Genomic DNA, 23,876 nt, shown 5'->3' on the forward strand with positions numbered 1-23,876 from the left:
GTTTTGTGAATATTTTCTTTCAGTCTGTGGCTTGTCTCTTCACGTTCATAAGAGTGTCTTTTAAAGAGCAAATATCTTAAATTTTGATAGAAGTCTAATTTATCAACTTTTTTTTTTTTTATTGTTTGCCGTTTTTTGCATGCTGAGATATGTGTGCCTATCTTGAGGTCACAAAGATTTTCTGTGGTTTCTGGAAGTTTTATGGTTTAAGTTTTACATTTACATCTTTTTATCCACTTTGAGTAAACTTTTACATGAGGTGCAGAGCATGGGTTGAGGCTTATTGCTTTGCATGTGGACGTCTCATAGTTCCAGCAGCATTTGTTGATGAAACTGTCCTCTCTCTCTGGAATTTCCTTATCACCTTTGTGAAAGATCAGTTGACAGTGTATGCAGTGATTTGTTTCTAGAATCTCTTTCAGTGCCACTGACACATGGCTCTGTCCTTTGGGCAGTACCACAGCTTTATGGTAAGCTTTGGAATCACAGGAAGTCCTCCATTTTAATTCTTCTTTTTAAATGTTGCTTTGGTTATTCCACCGCCTTTGCATTTCCATGTAAATTTTCGAATCAGCCTGTTGATCTTTGCACAATTGATTTAGGAATTGTATTGAATCTGTAGGGCATTTTGAGAGATTTGCCACCACACTTGAGTTTTCCAGTCCATGAACATGGTATGTGTCTCTACTTGCTCAGGCCTTTCAGCTCTTCTCTTGGCAGCGCTCTGGCATTGCAGCGTGGAGGTCTTGGACAACCATTTGTTAGATTTGATTTATTCCTAGCTCATTCATGCTTCACTACCGTTAAGTGGGATTGTGTGTTAAATTTCATGTTCTTTTTGTCTGCTACTTGTGGGTAAAATACAATTGATTTTGTACGTTAACCATGAACCTTGTGTTCAATTCATCAATCTTAGTAGTAGTTTTGTAGATTTCCTGGGACTTGCTGTGGAAATAGAAATAATTGTATCACCTGTTATTTCTTTTTCTTAGCATTATTGAATTGGCTGGGACCTTTGAGGCTGTTTTGTGATAAAGTGGGGGGAGGTTGCATTCCTATCTTTTCCCTCATCTCTGGGGCAGGGGTGTTAGCTTTAGCCCTCCACCGTGGAGGAGACGTTAGCTGTAGCTCCTCACAGATGCCCAGTACAAGTTTGAGAACATGCTCTACTATTCCTGGTGGCGTTTTCCCTAAGTGTAACAGTTGCATCATTGTTAGATTAAAAAAAAAGAAAAAGGCCGTAACTTCTACAGTTTAATACTGAAATACTTATGGATGAAAATGTCATGTGTGGTCTGCTTCCAGATAGCATGGAATGGGTGCAGAAAAGAGTTCGTGGTAAGAGCTCTGAGCCCAGCAAGAGGCTTGTGGCGTCTGCGTGCCTTGCCATGGTGAGGTGCTGTCTTCCAGGTTTCTTTCATGTAAAGTTACCGTTTTCCCTATGTTTTTGAAAGTTATTTGTTAATTTTGGGGTCTGCTGGGTCTTCATTGCTGTGAGGACTTTTTTAGTTGTGGAGAGTGGGGGGGTCTTCTCCAGTTGCAGTGACAAGCTCCTCATTGCGGTGACTTCTCTTACTGCGGCGCATGGGCTGTAGGACTCTTGGGCTTCAGTGGCTGTGGCTCCTAGTCTGTAGGCACAGGCTCAGTAGTTGTGACGCATGGGCTCAGTTGCTCAGTGACATGTGGGAGCTTTCTGGATCAGGGATCGAACCTGTGTCTCCTGCAGTGACAGGTGAATTCTTTACCACCGAGCCACCAGGGAAGCTCCTGCTTTCCCGTTTTTAATTAATAAAAATCGTGGGGGAAATTCTTGGAGACTGTGCAGAGATCCTGTTTCTTCTTGGACTTTTGCAACTGATAGGATCCAGAAGTAAATCTCACTGCTGAGAACTAGTTACCAGGGCATTCGAAGGGCTGTTCTGTTTTGCTTTCTTCCCCTGCCCCATTAGTCACTGGAGCTTTTCTGGGAGGAAGGGCTGTTCCCCTGTAGGCACTGCTTTCATCCTGTGGGTCCTAGCCGGCTTCTGCTGCACCTGCTTTTGCTCCTCAGTCGTTCCTGTGCTGGCCTGGGGGGCTCTCTGGATTTGTGCCCCAGCCCCTTGACTTGACTCTGCCTGCTCCCAGCACAGCCAGCCGCACTATCTGGAGCCCCAAGATGCTCCACAGCCATCTTGAGTTTGCTGTGTCCCAGCCCGAGTCGACCGCTTCCCCAGAGAGCTCTGGTCTCCTCCCCTGGAGAGGAGTTTGTGCTTCTTTTTAGAGATAAAGTTGTTTGTCTTCTTACTGAGTTATAGGGATTCTTAGCATATTGCATCTGCGAGTGTCCAGTGAGATAGGCATGGCTGACCGCGACTTTAATGGCATCTTGATGAAGTTTTTAACTTATCAACTCATTCCTTGACGGTTAGTTGTCTGGGTCATAGCCAGGAATCTTTACCTGCAGAGTAAGGCAGTTAGTCTCCCGTTTTTGGGGGGAAGGTCTGGGGTTTTAGGTTTTACATCCAGCTTTTAAGATCAGTTGTGAATTAGTCTTTGTGTCTAATGTGGGTTTGTGTTTATGGGGGTCAAGATTCTTTTTTCGCGATCAACATTCTATCCTTCCAGCCTTATTTATTGAAATATTCCTTGCCTTGGTGCTTTGGTCAAAAATCATTTGTTAAAATTTAGTTTATTTCTGGATTCCATGTCCTGTATGGTTGATCTGTCTGTTCACCTCTCTGCCAATACCATACTCATTCTTTTTTGCTGTTGGCCGTGCATGGGCTCTGTTGTTGCCGCATGTGGACTTAGTTGCCCTGCGACATGTGGGATCTTAGTTCCCTGATCAGGGATCAGACTCTTCGTCCCCTGCACTAGGTGAAGTCCTAACCACTGGACCACCAGGGAGATCCCACCGTCACACTCTTGGTTACTGTGGATTCACAGTACATCTCACATCAGGGCGGTGTGAATTTTGCAACAGTGCTTTTCTAAAAGAAATATGTATTATTTATTTGGCTGTGCTGAGGCTTCAGTTCAGTTCAGTTCAGTCACTCAGTTGTGTCCGACTCTTTGCGACCCCATGAATCGCAGCACGCCAGGCCTCCCTGTCCATCACCAACTCCCGGAGTTCACTCAGACTCACGTCTGTCGAGTTGGTGATGCCATCCAGCCATCTCATCCTCTGTTGTCCCCTTTTCCTCCTGCCCCCAAGCCCTCCCAGCATCAGAGTCTTTTCCAATGAGTCAACTCTTCGCATGAGGTGGCCAAAGTACTGGAGTTTCAGCTTTAGCATCATTCCTTCCGAAGAAATCCCAGGGCTGATCTCTTTCAGAATGGACTGGTTGGATCTCCTTGCAGTCCAAGGGGCTCTCACGAGTCTTCTCCAACACCACAGTTCAAAAGCATCAATTCTTCGGCGCTCAGCCTTCTTCAGAGTCCAACTCTCACATCCATACATGACTACTGGAAAAACCATAGCCTTGACTAGACCGACCTTCGTTGGCAAAGTAATATCTCTGCTTTTCAATATGCTGTTTAGGTTGGTCATAACTTTCCTTCCAAGGAGTAAGCGTCTTTTAATTTCATGGCTGCAGTCACCATCTGCAGTGATTTTGGAGCCCCCAAAAATAAAGTCTGCCACTGTTTCCTCTGTTTCCCCATCTATTTCCCATGAAGTAATGGGACCAGATGCATGATCTTCGTTTTCTGAATGTTGAGTTTTAAGCCAACTTTTTCACTCTCCTCTTTCACCTTCATCAAGAGGCTTTTTAGTTCCTCTTCACTTTCTGCCATAAGGGTGGTGTCATCTGCATATCTGAGGTTATTGAGATTTCTCCTGGCAATCTTGATTCCAGCTGTGCTTCTTCCAGCCCAGCATTTCTCATGATGTACTCTGCATATAAGTTAAATAAGCAGGGTGACAATATACAGCCTTGACGTACTCCTTTTCCTATTTGGAACCAGTCTGTTGTTCCATGTCCAGTTCTAACTGTTGCTTCCTGACCTGCATACAGATTTCTCAAGAGGCAGGTCAGGTGGTCTGATATTCCCATCTCTTTCAAAATTTTCCACAGTTTATTGTGATCCACACAAAGGCTTTGGCATAGTCAATAAAGCAGAAATAAATGTTTTTCTGGAACTCTCTTGCTTTTTGGATGATCCAGCGGATGTTGGCAATTTGGTGCCTGGTTCCTCTGCCTTTTCTAAAACCAGCTTGAACAACCGGAAGTTCATGGTTCACGTATTGCTGAAGCCTGGTTTGGAGAATTTTGAGCATTACTTTACTAGCGTATGAGATGAGTGCAATTGTGCGGTAGTTTGAGCATGGGGTCGCAAAGAGTCGGACACGACTGAGCAACTGAACTGAACTTGAGCATTCTTTGGCATTACCTTTCTTTGGGATTGGAATAAAAACTGACCTTTTCCAGTCCTGTGGCCACTGCTGAGTTTTCCAAATTTGCTGGCATATTGAGTGCAGCACTTTCACAGCATCATCTTTCAGGATTTCAAATAGCTCAACTGGAATTCCATCACCTCCACTAGCTTTGTTCGTAGTGATGCTTTCTAAGGCCCACTTGACTTCACATTCCAGGATGTCTGGCTCTAGGTCAGTGATCACACCATCGTGATTATCTGGGTCATGAAGATCTTTTTTGTACAGTTCTTCTGTGTATTCTTGCCACCTCTTCTTAATATCTTCTGCTTCTGTTAGGTCCATACCATTTCTGTCCTTTATCGAGCTGATCTTTGCATGAAATGTTCCCTTGGCATCTCTAATTTTCTTGAAGAGATCTCTAGTCTTTCCCATTCTGTTGTTTTTCTCTGTTTCTTTGCATTGATCACTGAGGAGGGCTTTCTTATCTCTTCTTGAACATAAGGGATCTTCGATCTTCATGGTGACGTGCAGGATCTTAAGTTTTGGTATGTGGGATCTAGTTCCCCAACCAGGGCCCGAACCCTGGCCTCCCCTGCATTGGGAGCACATTCTTGGCCACTGGACCACCAGGGAAGTCCCATTGCTGTCATTTTTAAAGACTATTTTGGCTCTTCTAGATTCTCTGCCCTTGTATGTCAGTTTGAAAATTGGTTTGTCTGTTTCTCCAAAAAAGCCTAACTGAACTTTTTTAGAAGAATCACTTTGCAGTTTAGTTTGAGGAGGAGGTTTAACAATATTTAGTCTTATATTTCACGAGCATTTTTTGTTTGTTTGTGTATTTATTTATGTTGCCTTTAATTTTGTCAGCAATGTTTTGTTGTTTTCAGTATAGAAGTCAAGATCATTCTTAAGTATTTATGTTTGAATGTTATTTTAAGTAACATGTAAAACTTCTCTTGTTCTAAATTCTTTGTTGCTGGCGTTTGTAAGTACAGTTGACCTGTATCCTGTGACCTTGCTGAACCCACACGAGTTCTGGTAGCTTCTCCATAAACTCTTCAGGTTGGCCCATGCACTGAATTGTGTGGCATCCCTCCATGAGGAGGATGGTTTTGCTTCTTCCTTCCTGGCCTTTGTGCTGTTGGTCGTTTTTTCCTGCCGTGTGAACGCTGTCCGGGCCCTGTGGTAGAAGGCTGGAGGCCCCAGTCCTTCCCTGCCGCTGGGGTGTGGATGCCCTCCCAAGAAAAGGAGATGTGCTGGAGAAGTGCTCGCCAGAGGTAGCGGTCTCTGCTCCGAAGGCCCGCGGAGAGAGACTGATGACATGGGGACAGTGACTTGGGTTCCCTTGGGTCTGAGGGAGCTGGCACTGCCCAGCCAGCCTTGGGGACTGTGGGTGGGTCTCGCAAAGAGGGGAGCCAGACTCCTCACGTGGGAGCGCTGGCCGCCCAGTGGCTAGGGCCAGTGTGTGTGTCAGAGGGTCCCTGGGGCGGGTGGGCACGCACAGTGAGAGAACTGCCCCTCCCTGCTTTCCAACCCTTGGCCTCCTTGGGCCCCCCTGGCAGAGCGCACAGCAGCGAAGGGACAGCAGCTCCTCCAGCCCTGCCCGCCCCTCCATCAGGTGCAGGGTGGCTCTTTCCAGTCCTGTTTGCTGAGAGTTTTTATTGTGAATGGAAACTGATTTCATCACGTGTGTCTTCTGCATGTGTTGAGACAATTGTATGATTTTTTTTTTCTCCTTTATTCTCTCAGTGATGTGAATTACAGTGACTAGTTTTAGAGTGTTAAACAACCTTCCATTCCTGGGATAAACTCCATTGGAATAAGATGTGTTGCTGACTTCGGCTTACTAACATTTCTAGAGGAGTTTTGTGTCTGCATTTTTGAGGGATGCCAGGTTAACAGCTGCATCTTTACAAGGCTTTGTCCTCTGGTCTTGGTGGTATGGCAACATTGGCCTCCCCAAGCTAGAGAGGGTTGGCGTCACCACTCCCGCAGTGGTTGGCAGAACTCGCCGGCGCAGCTCTGTGGGCTGGGAGTCTCTTTCTGGGAGAAAGTCACCGTCGCTTTCTGTGCTAGGTGTCACGCTCTTCAGGTGTTCGGCTTCTTGTGTCGGTTTTGGTAATTTGCATCTTTTAAGGAATTTGTTCACTTCTCCTAAGTTGTTGAGTTTATTGACATGCCATTTTTCGCGATATCCCTTATTTTCCTTTTATTCCCTGTAAGCTCTGTCATGATGACTCTTCTTTCACAATTTTTCTCCAGATTGTATCAGGATCCAGTCAGGGTTCCACCTTGGGATCAGCAGATTCCCCCTCCATCTCTTTTTCCCCACTGCAGTATTTTTTGTTTTCATTTTTTGTGGGAGTGATCTCAGTCCCTGTCCAGGCATTAGACCCTGGCCCTCAACAGTTAAGGCGCCGAGTCCTAGCCGCTGGGCCACCAGAGAAGTCCGGCGGTTGAAGAAACCCTGTTGTTTGTGTTGGGATTAGTTCATTCTTCAAATAATCGTTCCCTTTTATTTCTGGTGGATGCATTGCTTTTCAGACTCTCTGATTTAAGCTGATTGGTGTCCTAGACCCTGTAACACGTTAAATCCATTGAGCTCCCAATGGCCAGCGTTGTTTAAACGCGAAGCAACATGGAACTTGTGTAATTCGTAAGGACAGCATCTTCCTAAGAACATGTCTTTACATTGTTTTGAAGTCACGCCCCCCTTCAGTCTTTCACATTTTGAGTTGAGTAGCCAGAATGTTTTGTTTTTGTATTTGCAGAGTCAACAGTGTTTAAGAACAGCATTGAGAGTAGAAGATAGAGCACTAATACTAGTTTCCTTTGCGTTTCAGATGGGTCTGTGAAGAAATCCCGGATCTCAAGCTTGCTATGGAGAATTACGTTTTAATTGACTACGATACCAAAAGGTAAGCGGAGTTGTGCGGGGGCTGCGTCTCCACCGGGGACGGGCTCTGTGTGTGTGGACACAGGCTAAATTTAGACCTTCCTCGACACTGCAGGCTGATGGGAAGTTTCCTTTTAGACTTGGCCATAGCCAGCACGGAGTTATTTTGGTAGGAAATGTTTATCAAATATTGGCAGAGGCTGTCGGAGTGAGGACATAATTGGAAAGTGGGATCGACGTGTGTAAAGCTGGAGTTGCTCTCTCCACGGCAGCGACTGCTGTCGCTGGCCTGGCTTCTCAAGCCTTGGCCCCCAGCTCCAGCCAGGTCTCATATGGTTTTGGCCGCTCCCTGCAGTTTCCTCAGGCACATCCTGGATCTCCTAGAAAAGTCCTGTGGGTGGGGAAGGGCGAGGCCGGGTCTGGAATGCCTGCCTGGAATTTCTTTTTGTTTTTCTTTGAGAGACTCTCCTGCCTCTTTCAGTTCTTGGCAGGCTCACTTTGATCGCTCGCAGGCTGTGGGCCTAGGTGACTGCTCTTGACAGAGAAGGTGGCCCCAAGGCGCCTGCAGGCCCCCGTGCAAGCTGAGTGGTCTCACTCCTGTGTCTGGAGGACTTGCCGGACTCAGTCAGCCCTAGTCCCTTCCCCTCACTGCCCACCTCCTCCCGGTCTGATAATTGACACAGGTTGCCGTTACGGGTTCAGGTGGCTGGGTGCATGCGTCGGCCCTGACTCCAGGGTGCAGGTGCCTGTGGACGCTAACCTTGAACATCGGTCTTGAGATCCACACGGTTCACATTTCCTGGTGGTCAAGGGCCGAGTGCCTGGCTCAAGCAGTGGAGTGTTGAGAGGTGCTTCTGCTCCAAGGTGCTTGCGCGGGGGCAGAAAGGGAGAGTTTCGAACCTCCTAAGCAGACTGAAAGGATTCCAGGCTGGGAGAGGGCAGGCGCAGTCCGGTGGCGACTCGCCACCCCCTGCAACCCAAGTAACCTCAGAGTCCTGCCCAGAGCAGGGGTCTGTGAGGGCAGGGCTGGCACAGTGGGGCCCAGGTGCCAGGCTCCTCTGAGCCTCCATGTGTGTGCATTCTCCCAGGAGAAGGTATGCCAGGGTGTAGTCAGGGGCTCTGACGGGGACATGGAAGCTGGAGCACAAGGAAGGAATCTGGGAACTAGTGCGTGTTTTCTCCCTGAGGACAGCCAGACCGGAGTGTTGGCACTTGCCCTGGCTGCCCACTACTGGCCTGTGTTCCCAGGGTCCCTTTTGGGCTGACATTGGGCTGGACTCCTCCCTGAGCATACAGTTAGCTCCTCCAGAATGGGTTTCCCACCTCATCGTGTCAGCCTGCTCCCGGCATATTAGAGCCATGTGTCCCCTCGCTGTCTGTGTGGGGTTTCACTGGCCTCGCCCACGTCTGCTGTTTCCCGTTATCGAGGTCTCTGGCTTTTCAGCTTCTGCTGCAATTCTCAGATGGACGTGCCATGTGGTTACAGGTCCGTTTAGATCCCTTTGCTTCTGTTAGAAAAGGAAGTGCACTTAAGCTCTTGGGGTCCATCCAGGGTCCAGGGTCGAGGGGTCTTGATGCAGGTTGAGAGAGGCTGTGGGTGGGTGCCCCCCCCCATGTCTCTGCATACATCTCAGGGGTCCCCGGGCTCTTGGTGCTCACTGGGGAGCAGCTATCTTGCTGCCCAGCATGTGGGTGGCATTAGGAGACACACCCCAAGTGACCGCCCCCTCCTCCGTGTAGCACAGACGCCGGGGTAGACCCCTCGTGCGGTGAGCATCGGGCCGCTCAGCGCGGGTACTGACAAACATGGATGCCCCAGATACCCTCTGGGAGAACCCGGGTTGGGGGTTTCCATTGAACACTCCCCCCTGATGTGGGGAGAAGCCGGGTCGACGACTCCCTCGCTGGATCTCTGACACGGACACTTGTATCTGGGCGAGTGTCAGCAGTTCACACTGTTAGGTAAATGGAAGCCACACCAGCAGGAAGGCGGGTGCTGACCTCTGTCTTCAGGGTTGGGGTGTTGATTATCGTCCCCTCCCACCCAACTATCAGAGCCGGGAGTCCTCCCTGCCTGCAGTGGCCCTTGGCACCCAGCTGTCCCCCAGCTCTGGGGCAGCGGGACTTCCTGCATCTACAGGTAGGGGTGAGGCCAGCCCTGGTCTGCCTGCCTTGTTCTGTGAACAGCTGTGATGCTCATTCCTCACCCGAGCCCTCAGGGCACAGTGAACTGAGGCTCCGCCCCATGGCCTCTGCCCCCTCCCCTGAGGCCTGGTGGCTTGTTCTGAGCCCAGCGGTGACCAGTACCTTCCCTTGCTTGTTTTAGCTTTGAGAGTATGCAGAGGCTCTGTGACAAGTACAACCGGGCCATCGACAGCATCCACCAGCTGGTAGGTGGCCTTCACCCTCACCTCGGACCTGTCTCATCATCTTGGCCCCCCAAGCTGTGGTTCAGGCCCCCTCCTTGCCCAGCAAGTCATGGTGTGGGGTCTGCAGTGTCCCAGGGTGTGGACCCTATGGCCCGGGGCTGGAACTGTGTTGATGCAGATGGCTGGGGCTGAGCTGGCCACGTTGCCTGCCAGGCGATCCCAGCCCTTGTAGATGCCCGGGGAGCCGTGCTGAGCCAGCCAGCGACAGGGAACCTTCCTGGGGCTTCTCCTCCATGGGTGCTCTGGGCGCCAGGACAGACCAGCTTGTGGGGAGAGCAGTGCCAGGGAGCTTGCTCTGCCCAGGTCCCAGCTGCACATGCATGCACGCACACCCCCACACATCTGTACACACACACACTCCATCTACACACATGCACATAGGTTCACACCACTGGCACACACACTCAGGCTCACACACGCTCCTGCGCACTCGTGTCCCCACTGGGGTGGGGCAGCGGGCTGGGTGGTGTGGCCCTGCAAACTGTGTGTGTGCCCTGTCGCAGTGGAAGGGCACCACACAGCCCATGAAGCTGAACACACGGCCGTCCACGGGGCTCTTGCGGCACATCCTGCAGCAGGTCTACAACCACTCGGTGACCGACCCTGAGAAGCTCAACAACTATGAGCCCTTCTCCCCAGAGGTGTATGGGGAGACCTCCTTCGACCTGGTCGCCCAGATGATCGATGAGATCAAGATGACCGAAGATGACCTGTTCGTGGACCTGGGCAGTGGTAGGTGGGGGCTCTTCCCCCCTACCCCTTCCCCTGCCCCTTGTGCTTACAGGATGGCCTCCTCATGAGGAGAGGTTCCGGGGGCTGGGGCCTGGCGGGCGCCCTTGGGTGTGCCATGTTGCCTGAATGAAGAAGCCACGGGCCAAATTGTCCTGGTGGGACTGTGCAGGTGACAGGCTGCCCAAGGAGCTCCTTGGCCTGTGGTTGGGCTGGTCTGTCAGGAACCCCAAGCACAGCACTCTGGGGTCTCCACTGCCCCCCATAACCTACTCACAGACCCCAAGGTCCTGTCCCATATGGCGTGGCCTCCACACTTGAGAAGGGCCCTGCAGATGGACAAAGGTGGCTTCTCTGGTGGCATTGTCATTGGCTTAAACTGTGAAGTACAATTCATATTCTAATAAGCGTGCACACGGTTGAAGGTTTTTTATTTCTAGAAAAGCCCGTGTGCCAGAAGGCTTATGATTTCTGAAAACTGCCGGCCTCCTCAGACCCCCGGTCCCCTAGCTTCTCCTATCCCCCGGGAGGGACCCCATGTTCTCTCCCTGTTTACCCTATGTTTCCGAATAGAGGCTTGTTTCCATCATTGGACTCTGTTCTGTTCAAAATGTTCCCATTTGGGGAGCCCCACTTGGGGCTCCTGACACTTTAAATAAATGCATGTGGCCTGAGTTCAAGCAGGGACAGTTTCAGAAGCCTTCTTTGTCTGTGAGCTGAGTGTCCATAGATCCTGCCGTGTCCTGCGGGCATGTGCCATGTGGGGTCTCCCGCCACCACTCTGGGCCGCTTCTGACTCAGGTGGACGGTGGAACATGGTTCCTTGGTTGGGGGGGGGGCTTCCTCCCAGGGGTCACTGTGCCTCGAAAAGGCGTGTCCGCGTGTGCACAGTGAATGCCCCGTGGGGCCGTGGACCATGGCAGGTCCCAGTTGGGTGGCCATAGAGCATCTTCTTTGTGATGAAATGGAGCACGGCTGGGTTGGGGGTAGGGGCGGTGCTCAGCCCATGGCCTGGGGCATTTGAACACATTCTGTGACCCCAGAGGGCACTCAGGGACTTCGCCAAAAGGCCATGGCCTCTGCCTAATGATCTTGTTGTCATGGCCCCGGCGGCTGGGTGTGTCCTGCTGTGCGTCTGACTCCCCTCTCTCTCTCTCCCCCTGAAGGGGTGGGCCAGGTCGTGCTGCAGGTTGCCGCGGCCACCAACTGCAAACATCACTACGGTGTAGAGAAAGCTGACATCCCAGCCAAGTACGCGGAGGTGAGTGGCCCTGGGCCCTGGGCGCGGCCACATCTGTGTCACTTTTGTTTCCAGCCTTGGTGTACAGCGACCTGCAGGATAGGGGGCAGTCTGTGCTGGGGTTGCGGGAAGGTCGGGGAGGGGGTCCCTGCTTCATGTGTCCCTGAAAGACTTGCGGCCGTGTTCCCTGGTTGCCCTGGCGCTGGGGCTCAGCTGGCATCACCCTTGTGCCAGTATCTGCCGGGGGTTGGGGTAGGGGAGGCAGCAAGGTCTGAGGAGTGCGCGTCTGAGTGGTGGTGTCGCCATGGGAAACCGTTTAGAGTTTGTGGTTTGCACGCCTGCCCACTCTGGTTCCCTGCGGTCAGGCTCCTTTGCCGAGAACCCTGGAGCGGGGCGGGCATGGGGAGGACAGGGGCGCCCTCCTGGCCACCGGGTCCCTGACGGGCTGTCTGGTTTGGCTCTTTGCAGACCATGGACCGAGAGTTCAGGAAGTGGATGAAATGGTATGGAAAAAAGCATGCAGAATACACAGTGAGTGCCATCGCTCCATGCCCCGCCCCACCCCCGGCTAAGGGTGCAGCCCCGCCCTCTGCGCCGCCTCCCCTGACCCGCCGCCCCTCCTTTCCCTGCCCGGAGCCCCCTCCCCACCACTTTCACTGCCTCCTGGCCACCTGCCGCCTCCTTGCTGTGGGCCTTGTAGGCAGTCGACTCCTCCGGCCCCGCACTCTGCCCCACTTCTCTTCCTCGGGCACCCAGCGATGCCTCGGGAGCACTGGCTCTTTCAGGACCACGTGTGGGGGCGGTGGGGTGTGTGGGCTGGCCAAGGGCATCTTTCTCGTGCTTGCCCCCTGCCCACAGCAGTGAGGCCCCATCGACGAGCTGGCCTGGTGCCACTGCCCCTGTGCCCCTCTCCCCGCATCTGTCAGCTCGGCCTTCACTGCCGAGGTTCTCTGGGTCTTGCTCCTGGATCCTAATGTTCTGGCCTCTCTCTGCTCCTCCTGCTTGGGTGTCCAACTCCATGTTCTCCGCTCCAGCGCGTCTCTGTGCCCAGGGCTTTGACAGCCACTGCAGGTTTCAGTGGCCTGTGGACATAGGGCTGCCATGCAGCCTCCATCTTCAGGACTGCGGCTGGGGCATTGCAGGGGGAAGGTCCCAAACCGGCTCTTCAGCACACACTTCACTTCCCGTCCCAGGTCCCCCAGGGCCCCAAGCTCCACCTGGCTGCGATGTGGTCTTCCTGGTCCCTCTGAAGGTTCCTGACATTGCTTATGTCTTGCTCTTGGGGGTCCTGGGGGACAGGGGGCTATGGGGCCAGAGCTAGCGTTCCTTGTTGCCTCAGGGAATAGAATGGTGCGTGTGATTCCAGGGGTTGTCCTTGTTGCCTCGGGGAATAGAATGGTGTGTGTGATTCCAGGGCGTGGGGGGCCAGCAGGAGAGACAGGGTTTCGGCCCTGGAGCCACCTGACTGGTTACAGGGATTACACCCTCAGTATTGATGTGAAAGTCCAGTCTCAGCTCACCTGGATTTAAGATATCTCATAGATGGTCCTTGATTGTGCGGTTCATCTCTAGGCCTGTGGTTTCTTTTGGGATAATTCTCAAGGGGTGTGAGGTCTGGTCTAGATTCATCTCTCTCTGAGTGGACGTCCAGCCATCCCACGCCATCTGCTGCAGAGACTGCCCCTCTCTGCTGAGCCATCTCTGTTGTGTCATCAGCGGCCATACTCAGTGGGTGCTCTGCTCTGCTCCATTCCACGCTGGCGTCCCCCCATCCCCACCCCCACCCCCGGTCTGCTGTCAGCAGCCCTGCCATGATAGCATTGTGGGAGTCAGCCCTGAATCCAGTAGCTTCAGGCCTCCAGCCTCATTCTCCAGCCTAGGAGGTGAGCCGTTGACTTTGTACGCGGTCTGTTAACAGACGGTGAGGCCTTTCTCTGCAGCCTTGCTGTAGCTGCTGGTGTTACTTCTGGGTGCCTGTTGTTGTGGTTGTTGATTGTTTTCGTTTTTCTCCATAGAATAGAAGATTTGAAGGTTGAGCCAGCCTTCCAGGCCTGAGGTCAACCCCATCTGGCCTTGGGAATGGCTCCTTTTTGTTGTGGGTATTTGCAGCCCAGGGGGATACTGGTTTCCTCCTCTCATGAGTCTGACTTTGGCGTCCAGGTGTTGCTGACCCCATGTCGGGAGGTTAGCCATCACCCTCTGCTTCTGCCCTGCTTTCCCTGGGCCAGGACTTGCCCATCTGCAGTGTGGGCCCAGCTCCCCTCCCCTTTCTCTTGGTGGGATTTCTCACAGGTTCCTTCCCCTTGGTGAAAGGTGAGGGGTGTCACCTCTGGCCCCCATGTCCTCCCATGCCTGCAGTCCTCTAGTGTTTGTTGATCAGGCTGAGAGAAATTAGTCCAGTTCATTTCTATTTCCGAGAAACTTCCTGTCCTGTCCCCAGTCCCACTGGTATGCTGATAAGAGTTCCTGGATGGCTTGCTGTTTTCCTAAGGCCTCACAACCTCCTCAGAGAAGGCGATGGCACCCCACTCCAGTACTCTTGCCTGGAGAATCCCATGGATGGAGGAGCCTGGAAGGCTGCAGTCCACGGGGTCGCTAAGGGTCGGACACGACTGAGCGACTTCACTTTCATGCATTGGAGAAGGATGTGGCAACCCACTCCAGCGTTCTTGCCTGGAGAATCCCAGGGACAGGGGAGCCTGGAGGGCTGCTGTCTATGGGGCCGCACAGAGTCGGACACGACTGAAGTGAGTTAGCAGCAGCAGCACAACCTCCTAAAACGCAGGTCTTTAAAATTATAAAGTGCTTCTTGCTTCTGATGAGAGGGCCAAATGGTTGAAACATGTGATGTAAAAGCCTGGTTGATTCAGTCCCCAGAATGCCCCATGGACCCGCAGCAGCCTGCGGTGCTTGATTCACAGTGTGGTTCTAGCTGCTGGCACAATGCCCACGGCTGGAGGCCAAGGCGAGGGTGAAGCTGGTGGGCTGCCTGCCTGGTGGGTCACTGCTCCCTCCCCCTTCTCTTGGCAACGTCGGGAGGCAGTGCAATGTGAGAGGAGGGTGATTGGGGGTTGGTGGCATGTCCGCTGGTGCACTGGCAGGGCCCCTGCGTGGAAACCTTGTTCTCTGCCTCCTGAAGGCCAGGCACTCATCAGGGCCCTGCTCTTAGGCCCCACGAGGTGGCTGCGAGCCGAACTTGGCTCTGAGGACTCTTAAGTCGTGGCTTTGGCTGCTGTGTCTGGAGCGGCAGCCGGCAGTGCCTCTGGCGTCCAGGCAGCCCTACTCCAGGAAGGCGTGGTGACAACTCCGGTCCAACGCCTGGACTTGGCGGGAGCTTGCGTGCTAGGTCTGGGGAGGCCCTCTTCGAGGTTCTGTGTGGCTTCGAGCAGGTGCCCTGGTCAGCAGGCAGAGTCCTGCCTCCATCACTTGATGATAGACGAGGGACAACAGACACCCTAGCCTATGTGTTTACTTGTGGGGGCCGGAGCCTCCTCCTGGGTCCCCCCTCCTGTTGAAGCCCTGGGCCGTTTCTGTCCCCAGCACGTCAGGGTGCCCCTTTGCCTGGGGACGTCTGAGTGACCGCGTGCCATTGGTGCCTGGTGGCAGGCCTGGCACAAGCAGGTAGTTCTCGGAAGTGCCGCTGAAGGAGGTGCCCCCAGCCAGGTGGCAGTGTGGACCCCAGTGGGCAAGGCTGCCCTCGGGCTGGTGCAGTCAGGTTGGCAGGGATCTGGTGCTGCTGACAGGCCGCCCAGAGCACGAGCCCTGCCCTCCTCCGGTGGCTCTAGCACACAGCAGCTCCGAGGGACTGGCTGGCAGTCGGGTGCTGCTTCTGAGCCTGTGGCTGTTCCAGGGCAGGTGGCAGGGTGACTGAGTCTGGGGCACCCGTCGCTGGCTCCCACCCTGTGGCTTTGGGTGGGGCCTCCTCGGGGCCCCCCGGGAGGGAGTGCTTTCTGCAGGGGGAGCATGTGCGCCGTGTGGTGTGGGTGGTGGCCCATAGGCGGAGGCCTGTGGTGAGGGGGCCTGCATCCGCCCTGTCTGGTTCTCGACCTGGAGCAGAGACACACCAGGGGTCTCCCTGGTTCGGGAAGGGCAGCCCTCATGCCAGTGTGTGGTGGGGCCGTACGTGACCCTCCTCCCCACGCGTTCCTCTGCAGCTGGAGGTCTGGGCCAGCTGGGCCGGTCACAGTCCTCAGTGGGGGTGACAGGGAGGCTGTGCTTATCTTCCTGTCACTGTTAACTTGGGCACGTGGGCCCCAGCGACACAGAGCTGGCCCGGTCAGTCCCTGTCTTCAACCAATTATGGCCTGCCTGTGCCAAGAGGTGGTAGGTAGCCAGGTGGCCAGGCGGGCGGGACAATGGCTGTTTTCTTGCCCTGAGCATGAGGCCACCGCGGAGCAGTGGTGCTGTGGCTTCAGTGGTTTTCCTTGGGTGGGTGAGCCCCACAGAGAGGAGCTGCATCAGGCTGGGCTTGAGGGAGCCCGGGACACAGCAGTCGGCTGTCCTCACCGACTGGTGTGTTAGAGACAGGACAGAGCAAATAGAGGAAGGAGGCAGTGGATGAGTCCCAGGACCAGGCATGAGCTTTTAGTAGGGCTGAACGCTCTCAGACAAGACGTGACAGCACCAGTGACGTGCAGTCCCTGGGGGGCTCATACAGACCCCGTGCCCAGATGAGACGTAAGGGCACCAGGGAGGTGTGGTCCCCCGAGGGGCTCACACAGACCCCATTCCCAGAGTTCTTTCTGGGTGCCGGTCATGCTGGTGTTGCTACCTACCATGGCCAAGACCCCAGACTCCAAGAGGATGTGAGGTGTTTGCACAGATTGTGTGGGAACGCTGAGCACCCTCCCCAGGACACAGCCCTAGGCCTGCAGCATGAGATTTCTCCTGCACAGCATCACAAGGATTTTGAACTTGAATCGGTGCCCAGCCCCACTGGGCTGTGTGCAGGGAGCAGTGGCAAACTTGGGAGACCCAGAGATGGATGCCCTGGACATGGACAGCCCTCCGCCAGCTCCCGGACCCTTTAGGATGGCCGCTTCTCTTCTGCCCATCAAGGCTCGGCCCCTCCCATGCTGGGTGGTCTCTGTGTGCAGTCCGGAGGGTGCTGAACCCGCAGTTGCTCTGCCTGGGCACTGCCCGTTGGAAGGACCTCTGCTGGGTGGTGCTGCCCCATCGCTGCCTGGAGGGCCTCCCGGTCACCTGGGGGCACTGGTGGGAGTGCAGACGAGGGCCCGTCAGCAGTCACCCCCACCTGCTCCCCCGAGGTGCTCTGCCTCTGAACTTGCCTGTTCTGGACATTTCCCATCAGTGAAATCACATCCTATGTGTCCTTCTGTGTTTGCCTCTCACTGAACATCATATTCTCAGGGTCCATCCACATGGTAGCGAGTGTCAGGGCTTCTGAGGGATGCTTCTGGGTGTGGGGGGATATGTGTGTATCTGCTTGTCCATCAAGCGACACATGCACTGTCCACACCTGTGCTCCGTGGACAGGACAGGGGTGTGCAGATCCCTTGGGTGGACACTGGGGGTCGGATGATAACATTTTTTGAAGAATCATAAAATCAGATTTCTTGGTTTCTGAGACGTTACAGTTCTGGACAATGAGGTTAACGAGACGTGTTGTCTCAGATGCACTTTGGCCTCGAGGCAAAATGAGATTAGTCCTCTGAGGGAGACAGTAGTGGGAGCGGTACTGGAAACGTCGGGATGCCCCTGGCACGGGGAGACCGCCCCCAGCAGTGCGGGTGGGCGCTGGGCTGCACCCGGGGGCGCTGATGCTGTCACAGCCCTTGCCGTCCAGCTCTGTGGCGCACGGTCACCCTGGGGTGCCCCCTGCTGGCCATGCGTGGACATGGCGTTAGGACTTTCCAGCACCTTCTCCGGTGCTCTAGCAGCTGTGTCCGCGTGCATGGTCAGCCTGTGGCTGTGACCCTGGCCTCTTCCAAATCCTCTCAGTCAGGGCCTCTGATCATTCCATCTCTTTTTGGGGGGCAGATGGGGGTGGGACACAGAGGCAGCGAGACCCCAAGTGATGGGTTGTCCCTCTTATCTCCTTTCAGCTGGAGAGGGGGGACTTCCTCTCGGAGGAGTGGAGAGAACGGATTGCTAACACAAGGTACGGCCGGGGCCTGGGGGTGGGGCCGAGGGGCCGGGCTGGCAGGGGCGATGTGGCTTTCCCTCCCTGAGGGTCACACCAGCAGACAGGGCCCCGCCCCCCCAGCTCCCTGGGCTGGACAGCAGCAGCCACCTCCACCTGTCCTGAGCTTGCTGGGGGCCCCGCCTCTGTGTCCCTTGCGCTGGAGCCTGATCGGCATCCTCCTGGCCCTGGCCATGGGGCCGTGTGCTCACACACCTAGTGGCTCCCCGGGCCTCAGTGACCAAGGGGCGAGTGTGCCACACGCTCTTGGCTCTGACCAGGGGAAGGGGTCACACTCGTTCTCTCTGACCTTGCGCACTCGCTTCCCCCTTCCTTCCACGTGTGCTTGTTGCAGGGCGCCCTGAGCCCCATCATTAACTTCTTGCTCACAGAGGTCTGACCCCATCTTTGATCTCAGTGAGGACGTCTCCCCTGAGGCGGGCACACTATCCCCCTTTTCTCGAGAATACATGATGGCTTGAGGTGTCCCCCTCAGTCTGAGTGTGGTGACTCCGTTGCAGCTGCTGTGGGGCCTTTCCTGTGGGGCCCTGCAGCTGTATCTGGGCTCCACGGTCATGGTCATGGCGAGGAAAAGCTGGCTAAGGGGCCTACTCCCCAGCCTTGGCTGCCTACTGTCCACTTGGCCTGGAGAACCTCAAGGCCCCGGCCTCTGCCAGCTCTCCAGACGGCACCCTTGGCACTCTGCTTCCAGTCAGGGTGTCCCCCTACAACCTGCTCCTCTGTGCTGAGGGGCCTCATCCCCACTTCCACAGGCCTCAGAGCTGCCTTGTCTCCTTGCAGGTGACCCCAGTCAGAGTGGTCCAGGCTCTGTCCTGGTTCATGCCCTCTCCTGGCCAGTCCCCTCGAGACCCTGGCAGCCAGCCGGTCTTGTCAGGGCTCCGCCCGTCATAACCTCACCATCCCTGCGCTTTTTCCCACGTCGGGGCTGGGAGAGCTCAGCCACCAGCTGAGGGCCACTGCCATTCGCACAGCAGTCAGCGTGTCGTCGCCCTGGCCAGGCCCTGTGACTGTCCTTTTGCTGAGATTCAGGAGGAGCAGCTTGGGGCCGGCAGGCAGCTGGCTACTCTGTCACATTCAAATGAGGAGGGAAACCCAGGTTGGGGGGGATCCCCCATGTGGACAGGAGCCGGGGGACAGAGGATGGCCAAGGGATGGGGGACCCTGGGTGGGGCAGGAGCCCCCGACTCCCTGGTGGGCATCTGCAGACAGAGCTTCTCAGGCCCTCAGACGCCAGAGAACATTGGAAAAATGGGAAGCCTGGGCCAGGCCCCGCCTCAGAAAAACTTTGTGCTGGGCCCTCAGGTGATGGGCTCCCTTCCAAGTGTAGCTCAATGGGTCTGTGCTGCCTTCCTGCCCAGGCAGCCTCACCCCTGCGTGCTCATGTGCCCAGCGTGTACTGCCCATGCACCAGCCTCAGGGACGCCCGTGTCGGCGCAGGCCTTCCCCAGGGAGCCAGCAGCCTGCTTGTCACGGGACCTGGCTGCAGGGTCTGTGTTGGCAGCACCCAGGGCAGCCGTCACACCCCGTGGATCCTGAGCCCGTGCCCCCGCTGCGGAGGAGGTGCGGACAGCGCTGCGGTGGAGGCGCTGCAGCTCTGTGCGTGTGCACGCAGAACCCGGCACTCAACTGGAGCATTGTTTTGCAGTGTTGTATTTGTGAATAACTTTGCCTTTGGTCCTGAGGTGGATCACCAGCTGAAGGAGCGGTTTGCAAACATGAAGGAAGGTAATGTATCCCTCTCTCTCTGCTCTGCGCGTCCGTTCTGCATCCGTCCTACGTCCGTCCCACGTCTGTCCCGTGTCCGTCCTGCTTGGGCCGTGTAGCAGCGGCCCTCATCACGCATGCTTGGGTCCTAACTAGCATCCTCTGATCCAGCCCCTGTGGGAAGGCTTCAGGGGCGGGAGGGAGGGGTTTGTGTGTCCTTCTTGATGTCACCTAGGTTGCAGGCAGGGTGCCTCCCAGCTCAGCATGTGCAGTGAACAGAGCAGACCCCACCACTGCTTAGGCCAGAGCTTGCAGCTGCCTGGGAAACGGGTGGGGACCTGGTTAGCAGGGGAGTTGCAGGCTGTCCACATCATCTGGGTTTCCCGTGGACAGTGCTTAACTTCTTAGTTCAAGGACGTCCTGGGCACTTAACTGTGTGTCTCATACTGGAACTTGACCAAGTGGAAGTTCAGCCTGGGGGTGCTGGGGCTGCCCAGAACAGCCCTTTGACTTTGCCCAGGCCTTTCTCGTGTCTGGACCCTTGAGGCTTGGCTGGAGCCCCCGCCACTTCCCCCCTCTCTCTTACTCTCTGTCCCAAGGCCGGGTGAGACCAGATGCGCCCAGGAGGGGACCTCACCTCTCCAGTTCTGAGTCTCAGAATCGCTGTGGGGCTGCTGGGCACAGCTCTGGAGGGAGAGGTCATGAGAGCTTGAAAGCTGAGCTTCCATTCTGATTCTGAGTCAGAGTTCCTGTAGTCTTTAGGAAGGGTGTGTGCTCCCTGTGTGTGTGAAAGTGTGCAGACTTGAGGCAACATGGGTGGTTTTATGGAGGAAGTGTTGATGGCGTCTGGCTAGAAGCTCATGGGGGATCTTGACAGTCCACATGGAGGCCGAGAGGAAGGTGCTGAGGCCGAGTTCTTGCTTCTGACTCTGCTAACCTCACTGGACTCCCCTCCCTCCTCTCCCCAACCTCTTCCTCTCACCTCGCCACCCTTCGGAAACGCCGGGTTGTTGGATCTTCTTGTGTCCCAAGCTCCTCCTCCAGCCTGTGGCAAACCTGAGCAGGGCTGTCCCCAAGTGGGTGGTCTCTGAGAAGCCTCCAGACCACCGAAGGTACAGGGAGCAGGGATGCAACTGCATCATGGTCTTGCGATGCTCAGGTGCAGCAGTCCATGGGGCATCCCTTCATGGTGCCTAGGGCATCCTGGTGCCTGTGGAGCATCACACCCATGAGGACTGATATTCATTTGTATTCTCATCACCACCGCTGGGTCCCTGGGTTGTTGGGCTCTGGCTCAGGGTAGGAGAGCAGGTCTGGCATGTTCAGGAAGTGGGGATGGAAGAGCTTTTCCATTCGTGACCTAGGACAGCAGGAGTCCCCTGTCCTGGAGGGAGGCCTTGCCTCACACGGGCGGGCACCCTGCCCTGCCTCCCTCATCCCCCACGTCCCTGTCCCTGAGGCTCCAGGGAGACCCCATGTCCTCCTGAGGTCCGTGGCTGGGAGAGAAGCAGGGTAGGTCCTCCATGTTTCATCATGAAACATGTCAAGCGGACAGAAGAGTTGAAAGGATCACCCAGCATAGAAGCAGTTTCCAGCTGCCCTCAGCACTGCCGGCTGCATGTGTTGGCATGCGTGTGCAGGTGAGCACAAGCCTGAGCGTGCGTGCGGCAGGGGTCGCTCCTGATGGTTTATAGGAGTGAGTGCCTTCCCCCAGCCCCAGGCTCCACCCAGAGAAGAGCTTGATTTGCCATCCTCCTAGCTGGCCCAGGCATCTATCTGGCTGTGGGGTCCCACTCTGTAGCCTTTGGGCCTCGGGGCACAGCCCCACCATTTGGACGCTGCCCACTGGGCATCCTGAATCGTTGTCTTATGGAATGTCACCTGGGGTGCACTGGTTCCTCATGGTCTGCTTAATCTTGCCCTCTGCACCCCATGTCCTGAGTTCTCGGGTGTCACACATGCTTGGCTCCTGGCCCCTGGTGGGAGTAGGACTGCCTACCAGGTCCTCCTGTCACCTGGGATCTGTGGCCCTGCAGTGACATGCCCACAAAAGTCCTCTCAGCATATCCTGTTGGCCCTGAAAACTTGCTTGGGCTTTCTAATTAAAGCATCCTGGAATGTGTGGGCTTTACTCCCTCCCACTCCCCGGCCCTGCTCTTCAGACGCCCCTACGATGCCTGGGGGAGCCCCCAGACTCTGGCCACAGTGGCTGCTTAAATGTGCACCCAGCTGGCCGGGGACCTGTCATCACCGCCTCCTCATGGGGTGCCAGAGGCCAGGCTGCTGCTGGGGTGCTCTTTGTGCCTGGACAGTCAGGAGCATGTGAGCATGTGCTGAGGAGCTCATCTTGGTCACTCCACTTTCCTGGTAACATATTTCTTTCACTTCTTTTTGGTAAGTTTATGTATTTTGTCTGTGTTGAGTCTTTCCTGCTGCACAGACTTTTCTCTAATTGTGGCCAGCGGGGGCTAATTTCTAGTTGTGGTGTGCGGGCTTCTCAGTGCTTTGGATTCTCGTTGCAGAGCACTGGCTCTAGAGCACATGCTCAGTGGTTGTGGTACATGGACTTAGTTGCTCCATGGCACTTGGGTTCCTTGTGGACCAGGGATTGAACCCATGGTGCCTGAGTTGACAGGCAGATTCTTAAAAACTGAGCCATCAGGGAAGCTTCTCTTTGACATTTATTCTTGTGACATTCCTTGTGACATTTATTCTTACACTGGACAGTTTCAGCCCTTCTTGCATTGATGCATTTAGAGACAGCGTTTCATACAGGGTAGGGGGAAGCTTTTGTACTCTGAAGGTAACGTCACCAGTCACAGTGACCTCTCTGCATAGGCTTCGAGTCGTTGTGGTTATTCTTTCCTCTGCAGTGATTTGCACGCATGCCAGGACTTCACTGGAAAAACTTTGCTATGTAGCCGTTTCTGACTTGAACCATTCCCATTATTGCTGTGTGGGGTCAACCCCTGATTCTCCTCGGGTTCTGTCTGTGTGGATCAGGGCCCGGTTCTCCTCGGGTTCTGTCTCTGTGGATCAGGGCCTTGTTCTCCTCAGATCCTGTCTGTGTGAATCAGGGTCCAGTTTTCCTCATGTTCTGTCTGTGTGGATCAGGACCCAGTTCTCCTCATGTTCTGTCTGTGTGGATCAGGGCCCGGTTCTCCTCGGGTTCTGTGTGGATCAGGGCCCGGTTCTCCTCGGGTTCTGTCTGTGTGGATCAGGACCCAGTTCTTCTCAGATCCTGTCTGTGTGGATCAGGACCCGGTTCTCCTCGGGTTCTGTCTGTGTGGATCAGGACCCAGTTCTTCTCAGATCCTGTCTGTGTGGATCAGGATCCGGTTCTCCTTGGGTTCTGTCTGTGTGGATCAGGACCCGGTTCTCCTCATGTTCTGTCTGTGTGGATCAGGACCCGGTTCTCCTCATGTTCTGTCTGTGTGGATCAGGATCCGGTTCTCCTCAGATCCTGTCTGTGTGGATCAGGGCCCGGTTCTCCTCGGGTTCTGTGTGGATCAGGGCACGGTTCTCCTCATGTTCTGTCTGTCTGGATCAGGATCTGGTTCTCCTCAGATCCTGTCTGTGTGGATCAGGGCCCGGTTCTCCTCAGGTTCTGTGTGGATCAGGGCCCGGTTCTCCTCAGATCCTGTCTGTGTGGATCAGGACCCAGTTCTCACGTTCTGTCTGTGTGGATCAGGATCCGGTTCTCCTCAGGTTCTGTCTGTGTGGATCAGGACCAGCTTCTCCTCAAGTTCTGTCTGTGTGGGTCAGGGCCCAGGTCTCCCTCAGGCTCTGTCTGTTAGTATGGTTCAGGGCTGGTTCTGGTCTGGCTCAGCTGCACAGTGCAGACAGTGTGGAGGACCCCAGCTGGCCCACCCCGAGCCCCAGGGCTGTGGGGCTGTGAGCACCTTTGCAGGAAGGCAGTCAGTGCTCCAGGCGAGGGCACTCAGATGCCGCTTAGTTTGGCTCTCACTGGGAGCGGAGGACTGACTCACAGTGCGTCCTCCCTTCTGGGTGCCAGGGGCTCTTTTTCTGGACGCTTTTGCACCCCTCTGCTCTGATGTCATCAGGCTCTTGTTTGCATCGCGTGCTGGTGTCCTCAGGGCGGCGCTGATCCCTCTCTGTTTTCTAGGTGGCAGAATCGTGTCCTCGAAGCCCTTTGCGCCTCTGAACTTCAGAATAAACAGTAGAAACTTGAGTGGTAAGAACGCTTGTGTTGCCAGATTCTTAACATGTCTGATTGTCAGCACCTGCAGCGACTTAAAGCAGGATCCCCGCCAGCAGAGGTGACCTGGGGGCATCCTGGGCCCAGCTCCACTCACTCCATGCAGGATCCCCCATGTGACAGCCCCTGATGTCCCCAG

The 23,876-nt window shown here is 55.0% G+C and overlaps 1 protein-coding gene across 2 annotated transcripts in view; it reads left to right on the forward strand.

Annotated features, from left to right (window-relative positions):
- Positions 1 to 23,876, forward strand: part of DOT1L (DOT1 like histone lysine methyltransferase) — a 54,013-nt gene that overhangs the window by 12,847 nt on the left and 17,290 nt on the right. For both annotated transcript variants that reach the window (XM_055547657.1, XM_055547664.1), the window contains exons 3-10: positions 7,201 to 7,275; positions 9,580 to 9,643; positions 10,186 to 10,414; positions 11,578 to 11,672; positions 12,120 to 12,182; positions 17,717 to 17,772; positions 19,460 to 19,539; positions 23,645 to 23,713. In XM_055547657.1, the coding sequence (XP_055403632.1) occupies positions 7,201 to 7,275; positions 9,580 to 9,643; positions 10,186 to 10,414; positions 11,578 to 11,672; positions 12,120 to 12,182; positions 17,717 to 17,772; positions 19,460 to 19,539; positions 23,645 to 23,713 (731 nt within the window). The remainder of the gene's footprint in view (positions 1 to 7,200; positions 7,276 to 9,579; positions 9,644 to 10,185; positions 10,415 to 11,577; positions 11,673 to 12,119; positions 12,183 to 17,716; positions 17,773 to 19,459; positions 19,540 to 23,644; positions 23,714 to 23,876) is intronic.

Source organism: Bubalus kerabau, chromosome 1 (assembly GCF_029407905.1).
Source record: "Bubalus kerabau isolate K-KA32 ecotype Philippines breed swamp buffalo chromosome 1, PCC_UOA_SB_1v2, whole genome shotgun sequence".
NCBI lineage: Eukaryota > Metazoa > Chordata > Mammalia > Artiodactyla > Bovidae > Bubalus > Bubalus kerabau.